The 10,144-nt window shown below is 38.8% G+C and overlaps 1 protein-coding gene across 1 annotated transcript; it reads right to left on the reverse strand.

The window, feature by feature from the left end:
* Positions 1-1,276: 1,276 nt before the first annotated feature.
* LOC146322221 (H-2 class II histocompatibility antigen, A-U alpha chain-like) lies at positions 1,277-7,588 on the reverse strand. Its single transcript, XM_084727692.1, has 4 exons — positions 7,528-7,588; positions 6,821-7,084; positions 3,757-4,041; positions 1,277-2,005 (listed from the first exon to the last, which is right to left on the reverse strand). The coding sequence occupies exons 1-4, from the start codon at positions 7,586-7,588 to the stop codon at positions 1,875-1,877; spliced, it is 741 nt and encodes a 246-aa protein (XP_084583818.1). The 3' UTR covers positions 1,277-1,874.
* Between the last annotated feature and the right edge of the window lie 2,556 nt (positions 7,589-10,144).

The raw sequence follows: 10,144 nt of genomic DNA on the forward strand, positions 1-10,144 counted from the left end.
GCTCACGACAACTATATTGTGAAATTAAAAAGAGGTGGTTGGCCTGATACAAGGTTTAATAACCAAGAGTTTGATCTTTTAAAATAAATTCTCCCAGCATACAAAAATACACTTCTCAAGAATGAGTGATATTTTATTAGAAACATAAATACATTTTACTGTAAAAACTGAAGAAGATGTGTCATCAGTTGATAAACTTGAGTCTTTCAAAGGACCTTCTAAACTAAGGAGCCTTATATATCTAAAAGGAACAGTTCAGTGTTTTGAGAAATTCACTGTGAGTTCAGGCTCATTTATTTCTCCTTTACATAAAAAAACAGCAGCTCTGTCTTCACGACATGTTTATGGAAACGTAAGGCCAACTGAAATTTCTATTCATATAATGAGGATGTGTTGTTAATTAACATCACAAAGTCAAGTCACAAAAATGTCACTGACAACATATTTAATTTGGTTTCCATGTAACAGTGCGTGTATCTGTGCGCCGGAGCGAGCAGCTGACCGGAGCGAGTTCTCACCTCAAGTCACAGCTGCAAGAGGATTCAAGTCAGACGGACAAGGTGCGTTTGTTGCCTAAGCCTACCCAACTGACGAAATTTCCCTAACCTTATCCAAAGTTTTTTTTATTGCCTGAACCAAATCTAAAATGACGATATCACCTGGACATGAACCCCAGTCTGTGGAGTTGAAGTCCTACACATCATACGCTCACCATCCACCCCAACTAGAGGGTGATACAGGAGTGGGATTTCACTCCTGTCCCGTCCCACTCCCACAAAAATACTTCTGTCTCATCCCAGTCCCATGACAGACTGAAAAAAGATTCCTGTCCCATCCTTGTCCTGGGAGAATGGACCCCATTCCATCACGTTTCTGTCAATCTGTAGTCCACACACAACATTACAGACATTTTTATATATGAAAACCTGAACTCTTATTATGATTTCCACTCTTGCCCGCTCCTGTTAACTGTTTTTCTTGTCCCAACCCAGTCAGCCTCTAACCCCTCTTTCTTTTTTCTTACTTGAAAGAAAGTAGTTCCTACATGAAACTGCTCACAACAAGAACTGAGTGTCATCTAGTCCCATTATATTCAAGAGAATGCAGACATCTCTATGGGTGATATCTCCAAAACTCTGCAACTCACACCTGAACTATCTACATGGATAAACAGCACTGCAGATAAGAGGAAAATATATATATTTTAGAATTTGGGGTGAGCTGTCCCTTTAAGCATAAATGAGCCCTTAGTGAGAATAGATACTGCTCTCATATCTGTCTGTGGAATATAAAACTACAGCTAGTAGTTTAAAACAAAATCAGCACCTTTGAGGCTCATTAGTTAACTTGTTTTATGTCTTTAATTTAATACAAGCAATAACTGAAGCACTGAATACATCAGTTTGCTATTTTATGAATATTTCTTTCTAGTTAGTGAGCACTAGATGTGCTGTGGGTGGATTTTGTTACTGCTGGACAGAGCCAGGTCCAGTTTCCAGTTTTAACGCAAAGCTAAGCTAAACGTCTCCTGGCTATAGCCTTATATTCACAGCACACACTGGTATTAATCTCTGTCTCTGCCAGAAAGCACAAACACGTATATACCAAAATGTCAAACTATTACTTTAACTGAAGCTATTTTAGCTCAGGTTTAGATTCGGTGTTGTTGCACAAATGCAAAAAAAAGAAAAAGAAAAACAGACAGACAATATAAAACATTCTAGGTGTTAAAAAAAAAGAAAAAAAGAAAATGTGATGGAGACAAAAAGAAATCTCACTCCATCTCACTCCCGGAGGAAAAACACAAGGGGAAAAAAAAGATAAAGACGATCACACGTCTGACATCGAACTCCAGGTGTTTGTCTTGATGTGTGTCACGCCTGACAGGACTTGTTGGCTTTCATGATGAACCAGAGTCCTGTGACAACTCCAATCAGCCCCAGGATCACACCAAAAATACACACTGCTGTCTCCACAACCTGCCGGTCTGTGTGTAATTCAACCTCTGTGGGGAAAACACACACACACAGACAGAGAGAGAGAGAGAGAGAGAGAGAGAGGGAGAGAGGGAGAGAGGAAGAGAGAGAGAGAGAGAGAGAGAGAGAGGGAGAGAGAGAGAGAGAGAGAGAGAGAGAGAGAGAGAGGGAGAGAGGGAGAGAGAGAGAGAGAGAGAGAGAGAGAGAGAGAGAGAGAGAGAGATAAATAGCATGAGAGATTTGGAGATGGGAGTTTTGAAAGCTGATACCAGTCTGTACTAAAGCTACCTGTAGCCAAAATGCTGTGCCAGTAATATCCTGCCAAATATCATTTGCTGATATTTAATACATAATGGTAGAATATGCAGGTAAACACAGCATTTAAAGTTGGCCCTTCCTCGCAGGTTCAGTGAATGAGAGAGAAAGAGTCTGCTCTTTCTCTCTCTGTCTCAAACCAACTCCAGTTCTACGTATGTTTGCCACCTGTCCTGTAAAATACAGGATTGCCCCTTATTGAAAAGTAAAATGCACTGTTCTTTACAGGACTTACCTACTTTAATGCATAAGACTGTTTTCACATACTTGGAATGATGTGAGAAATAATAAACTAGAAGAGTTTCATGAGACGTAGTGGAGAAGTATTACATCAGAATGACATGCAGGTTGTTTGTCACTCAGCATCATTGTTGCCCTGATTCAGACACACACATTTTTTGCATTAATGCCAACAAATACCTTTAGTTCAGGTCCACCTGTGAAAAGAGAGAAGCTGTCCAAGTACAGATCTAAATGTCAGTCCTGTCAGTGGGAATGAGCTCAAGACAAACTGTGCAGAGTGTTTTCTGCCGTCTGTGGTGGACTGTCCAACCTGGAGCAAGTACAAGGGCAGAGGCCCAGAGTGGAGTTATTTGGACAGATTTTGCTCAGTGACTACGACATGATGTTTGAATCCTTGATATAATTTATGCAGCTGTGCTTTACTCTCTGCGACTCTTTATTTCCTTTACATTTATGTCCATTCGTTCATGGGTAGCAGAGGAAATTGATGCATAAAAAGCATAAATCGGTGCATAAAAATTCACCAGAATGCAGGAAATAAAATGTTTGACACTCAAAATCCCATGAGGGAGGATCTCCAGGCCCCCTGCTTGGTTTGTTTCTCTGTGCCTGAGGTTGCTGGCAAGAAGCCGATGCTGCAGATTATGGGAATGTCATTATTGTTACATATATATAAACCAAAATATTGGTCAAAAAGGAATTTCCTAATGAAGATGAAAAATTAACGCATCGCCAAATGAGTACAATTCATCCTGAGGTAGCCATGAATGTGTGTACTTCAACAGCCATGAAAACATCCTTCTAAAACAACCTCATGGTGATGCTGCAAGGAAAATCAGAGGATCACCAATCAGTCAAATTCATCTTCTGGCGATCTGCACTTAATTTCATGGGATGTCTGACCAATGATCTTCAGTCTGGACCAAAGTGGCTATAAAAATGAATCAATTTTTTTTTTTAAATTAATCTTAATTTGAGTTGACATAATTTGTGCTGAATTATATTTATCTACATATATCTTCAATTATATGCCTCAGTCAATACAGATCATATATTATATAGTATTCACTGCAATATTCATGGAAATTAATGGTTATTGGCTTGAAATTTCACTATCATACATCACTCTCCATTTTCTACAAGTCTTGGTGTAGTGTATCACTTGCTCTACACCCTCACTGACTTCTACACCCACCAACTCATTAAATTATGACCGACTTACCCCAGAACCTAGTGAGAGGCACCAGCAGGCTGACGTGCTGCACGCTGCAGGAGTAAATGTCACCCTCCTCTGGAGCAAAGTCCAGGTAGGCTGAGATGCGGAAGCTGAAGTCGCTGTTGGAGTAGTACTTAGTCTGGCTGACCTCACTCTGGTCCACCGGCTGCCCGTTCCTGGTCCAGGTGATCTCCACTTCAGGCGGATGGAAGTCGCTGACAAAGCAGATGAGGGTGTTGGAGACGCCGGCTTCCATCTCCTGCTCGGGGTAGATCAGGGAGGTCGGACTGGCTGCAGATGGATGGATTTATATTTTACAGAGAAAGATAAAAGTTACAAAACATGGCTGAATGTGTCACAATAATACACCCATGTTATTTTTAATATCCCATACTGCAAATACAGGCATTAAAGGGATAGTTCAGATTATGTCAAGTGGGGCTGTACAAGGTACTTATCAATAGTCAGGGTATTGAATGCAGTAGATGATGTTCACCATGCACTCAGTTTGGAGAAACAGGGAGGAGTAACAGTATGGAAGCTCTGCAATGAACTGCTGTGGACACAAAAAAGGTCCATCTGAAAAAAAAAACAATATCACTTTAGGTGAAGGCCATATTTAACCTGCTTTACCTCGCACTCACACAGATTTTTCTGACGGGAAGCCCCTGATATATAAGTCAAATATTCCTCTCTCTCCCACTCAAGCAGCCTCTTTTGGAAAATTGTGTAATTTTACTTTGCAGAACATGAAAGTTCCTGACCTACCTTTGTATTACTGTGTGACTCTGAACTAACCTTTTAAAACACATAAGTCACTCAATAACACAAACAAACTGACTGATCAAGGTATTGATAGACTAGCAACTCCTGTGTTCTGTGAGGTAAGATTACTGATTTTGCCACTGGAGACTCGTTGGTCCAGAAAGTGAGATTTTTGGCTTATTCTCATTGGAAAAGGCTGTCTGATGGCAAGGTAAAGCAAATATTTTAAATATAGCATATAGTCAAACTGATATTGATTTTTTATAGATTTAGGTAAGCTTCCTACACCGGTACTCTTCCTCCCTCTCCAAACTGACAGCACCAACTTCCATCTATTTCAGGTGATACACTAAACTACCTCTTACAATCCCACTAAAAATACTCACTTTTGGAGAGTGCAACATATACAAGAATATGCAACTTTTCCCTAAAAAAAAAATAATGTATAGATTGATATTAACAATCTCTTTCAATCATTCCTTTTACGATGAAAATCCAATATTTACTAACTTTTAGCTCTGTTTTTGGTCTCTACCAACTGTGTCCGTCTGCTGTTTGGTGCTGAGCAGACGGTGTACAGTGGGTTTTTAGGGCTTAATCAATGAACAACAGGTTGATGGTCAAACAGCTATAATCTAACAATGATCTAAAATGAGCTGCAAAGCTCAATGAAGCTGAGTAGAGCTGCAGATTTAAGTGATAATTCTCTGTGGGTCAATCACTACGAGCGACCCCTTTCACGTTTTCCCCTTTCACACGTTTTCACATCAACATCCATTAAAATGTCAATTAGACGCATTAAAGTCTTTGGAAAATATGAAGCGTCACTGAAAGATTCTCATATGTTCAACCTTTGTGATGACTCAACTTCCTAATTATGGGCTGTGGCTTCAATCATCCAAAACAAAAACATTTTTGAGATTTCCGTGACACGGGAACCACCATGCAGGAGAAGACTGCCATAGATACACAAATACCAGTCCTGTGGAGCTGCTAATCAACGGACAGTCCCAGAGTTACACAACAAACAGTGACAATAGCTGCATTATTCTACAGCCTGAGAGGTTAATTGCATCACACAGGGACCTCCCCTCCTGGAACCTGTTCTTCTCTGAAAAACGCACGGCAGCACTCCTCTCATTAACTCGTGTTTAATGACGCAGCCACTGTTCCTCCCAGCACACTGTACTGGTTTCACTGACTTTTGTTCTTGGGATCTGGCTCTAGTCTAGTTTGAGTTTTAGACGGGTGAACCCAGCAATGGTTTGTTGTGTTCTGTAAATGATAATCAGGCTTGTGGAGTAACAGATTACATGTAATGGGATTATGGATCTGGATTATGGATCTGGATACAAAAAAAAAAAGATGACTGACTTTATGTTACTTTCTACTTCTACTCCACATTTCAAAAGGAACTACTGTACTTTTCTTTTCTACTCTTTTTTCACTGCATTAATTGGACAGCTACGTTGACTAGTTACTTTGGAGATTAAGATTTGTACATAAATAACAGACTTTGACAGAGACTGGTCTCTAACAAAAGAAAAAGGGACCCCTTGTCTTGCTTCAGATGTCCCTCTGAACTTCTCACATGGTTTAATTTAAACTAACTTCCTTGAGTATGTCAGTTTTCTTATTTTATTTGTTAATTTCTACTTCTACTCCACTACATTTCAAAGGAAACTACTGTACTTTTTACTCTACTACATTTATTTGACAGCTGTAGTTACAAGTTACTTTGCAGACTAAAGTTTTTGCATTAAAAAAACATAGAAATTAACACATTTTAATATTGTTCCCAACCGTCTTGGCTTGTGGCCTCTCACAAAAAAAAAACAAAAAAAACTGGACCCTTTGTTCGGTCTCACATGTCTTCAGTTGTTAGCGTTTCCACCACAGACGGATTTCCCCTCTAAACTTTTCATGTGGCTTTATTTTTTTTAAAGTAAGAGAGAGACCTAAAGAGGAAAAATGATCCAATGTTTTCAAAAGAAAAGCAAAGATTAGACCATTAGAATATGTAATTGTGTAGCAGAAGTGTGTTTTATCTTTCTATTCTCTCATGACCCCTCAGATTTATGTTGTGACCTTTAGGAGGAGCCCCAGCCTTGTAAATCACTGTACATAAATCAGTTATATGTATAATATAATGTCACATACAATAATACATCAGTCGCAGGGGACACTAATCTGCAGAAAGAGTACTTTTACTTTTGATACTTTGTAATGGAGTATTTCTACATTGCTATATAGTTCATTTTACTTACTGCACAGTATCAGTGTATCAGTATCAGTACTACGTTACCTATGACCTCTGGGGTATAATTTTCTCCCTTAATGGCACGTGGGATGTTATACTGGCAGGTCCCCAGGGACACGTATGCGTCCTCTTTCAGTCCAGGATCAGGGGTCCACTGCTGTGCAAACTCCGGCAGACGCGGGACTATCCGATATCCGGCAGGCTCTGGGTCGACGTAGAGGAGCTGATCACCATCGAATTCAATGTCGTACTGGCCGTCTCCCTGCACGTCTCTTTGACAGAAGGTCAAAAAGCGGAGCAAGTGTTTACCTGCAATGTGTTTGACAAGATTAAAGACATATTACGTGACATAATGTTGTCTGTGATGGAAAGTCAAGTTGTTTTTGTGAGCAAATCTGGTGCCTGAGCTGCAGAGAATTAGCACTGGACATCATCCAAGCTGCTGCTAAAAATGTGTTTTTTTGGCTGCATCAGCTGCACTGGCAGGTAACCAACCATGATTATTTCTATTGTAAAAAAGGAGCTGGCCTTCAAAATACAGCTGTTAGATGGAACAGTGACATTTTATAATGTAGAGACAGACTTTATAAACTGGTTATAGTTGATGGTAAGTCTTAAATGATATGTTTTAGCCATTAGTTTTAACTTTTCTTTATATTGTTCTTTTTTTTATCAGGCTTTTGCATGTCTGAAAACAGGAACTCTTAATGTCTCCTACAGCTCTGAAAAAATGTACATCTACAAAAGCTTACCTTGACTGCATTTAGGAAGACAAATTATAATCAGCAGCACACAGAACAAATTCATCGCCATGTTGCATTTCAGGTCCTCCGAACACCAAACTGAGCAGGTTTCACTGCCTGCAGCTCGTCCCTCCCAAATATCAGACTCACACCACCGGATTCAAACGCTGAGAGAACTTCCTCATAGCACAAACCAATCTGTGTTTGTGACTCAGTGACAACGTTGTTTCTACCATTACAGGTTTTATTATTCACTCAGTCAGATTTTTTTTCAAAACAATACAATCAGTTGTCTGAACAATTAGTTTTTGTGCATGTGTGCAAAAAGGAAAAACAATTATCTACATTTTGCATCACTTGCAGATGTCTTGTTGAGTTACTTCTCATTGAAAATGTCAAACTCTTCACAACTGCTAAACGTTCTTTCATTATTTGAGTCATCACATGCAGACCATGCAGAGTGCAGATCCCTGCCAGGCAGATGCTGAAGCACCTACTGCAGTGCCACCACAACAGCTGATTTTTCCGGCAACATTAACATGACCTCTTCATACATTATCCCGAGCTGAAACAAGAGTTCAAACTGAAGCAGTTGTCGATGACTTGCAGCCTGTAGCAGCAAGTCAAGAAGAGTGAAAAGTCAGCTGTGATGGTCGGATGAAACAGGGCGGTCAAAAAATAGAATTACTGCCTCACAGATGTTTGTCTCCACCAACCAAAGTTACAGTCTACATCCATGTCTGTCCAGATTCATATGATGTATGTAGTGAAGACTTTGAAGGAATTTAATATGGAACTTACCACTTTATTGACCCGTAACTTGAATTAGAATTAATCACTACACGTGTGATTCCAGTGAATAGTTTCCAGTTCCTGCTCTCTTACTGCAGTCTGACTATTTTTACAGAGGACTGATAGAGAGCTGAACATTATGATGTCACAGTGAAGGTGACCTTTGACCTTTTGGATATTAAATATCATCACCTCATTATTTTATCCTATCAGACATTCATGTGAAATTTTGTCATGCTTAGTCTAAGAATTCTTGAGTTATGGCCAGAAATGTGTTTAGTAAAGTCACAGTGACCTCTGACCTTTGTCCCCCAAAATCAGGAGGGTTAATTTCAAAATGTGTTCTGATGCAGTCACTAATTACCTGTTTGTAGTCAGTAAGGTAATCCAGGTATCAAAATATTAAAATAATGTAACTTGATTACTTTGTATTACTTGTGGATTACCTCAATATAAAATACAGTGTTTTTAGGGCTGCAGCTAATGATTATTTTCATCAGTCAATTAATCAATTAGTTGTTTGGTCTGTGAAATGTCAGAAAATGGTGCAAAATGTTGATCAAAGCTCAAGCTGACGTCCTCAAATGTCTTGTTTTGTCAAAAATATTCAGTTAACTGTCTGAGAGTAGTAAAGAAACCAGAAAATAATCACATTTAAGAAGCTGAGATCACAGAATTTGTACTTTTTTAAATTAAAAATGACTATGAATCAATTGCAATTAATCAATTAATTAATCCTGTCATAGTCCTGTAAAAAATATTTCGATTATCAGTTAATCTGTTGACCATTTTCTTCATGAATCAATTAGCTGTTTGGTCAAAATAGAATTTTCTGTTCACAGTACATGTAACACACTGCTGCACAAATTACTGTATACAAACAAATATGTATATCCTTTTTCTGTGTACTACTATATTGTACAGTACTGACTTTTCCCAGTAAACTTTCATCTACTGTTGAAATGTGATTCTAAGAAGCTCAGTGTGATACACAAACTGACATTCCTCTGCTCTTCAGTAAGCAGCCAGTCTCAAGCAGAACAAAACAGAGATTTGTGTATCAGAAACAATTCCAGGGTTGAGTTGTGATGTCGACCGAAACAGCTGTGACACTTAAATGTACAGTTTAGAGGATGTTAAGACTGTAAAACACTGAAGGAAGACGAAACTCAGATTTTAACACAAGTAACTGCTGCCACCTAGTGGAGAAAAATCACAACCACAGTAATGTGAAAAGACGATGTTTTAACTCAAATATGTTCAGTTTACTGTCAGAGAATAGATGCAAATTCATTTAATAGCTAATTAAGAGTCGATTAATCATTGCAGTTCTAGGTGTTTTATGTTTGTTTTTTGGTTTATTAGTTTGTACAGTTGTTCCTTCCTTTGCTGTTTGTAATTTATTGATTGACTGATTTAATGACAAATATTTCCACCCAGTGAAGCATTTTTTTCAAAACAGGCCATGATAGTGACTTTGCACCAGCGTGTGCTCTGTGCAGGTAATATATCATTCTTTATTCTTCTGTACAATGTCATGTCCACTTTAATCAATCATTACCAAAACTCATTACCCCAGAACACGTGTCTCAGTTTGAACGTTGATAATCTCACTGTGTTCGTGAGTTTTTACACGTTAGAAAATGAGCCATTTTCATTTTGAAAAGACAATAGGCTCGTAAAATCCAAATGAGAACTTTGGATCAGCAAAGTCTTTTCAGGACGATTGGCCCAACGGTCTGGGAGGAGTTTGCAAAAATAGGATCTTGATAAAATTGAGGAAAAATCATAAAAGTTGACATTTTTTAAGCAGAACACTGAGGGAGAAAAGATG

This window comes from Lutjanus erythropterus, chromosome 9, assembly GCF_056507025.1.
Source record: "Lutjanus erythropterus isolate fLutEry1 chromosome 9, fLutEry1.hap2, whole genome shotgun sequence".
Classification (NCBI taxonomy): Eukaryota; Metazoa; Chordata; class Actinopteri; order Lutjaniformes; family Lutjanidae; genus Lutjanus; species Lutjanus erythropterus.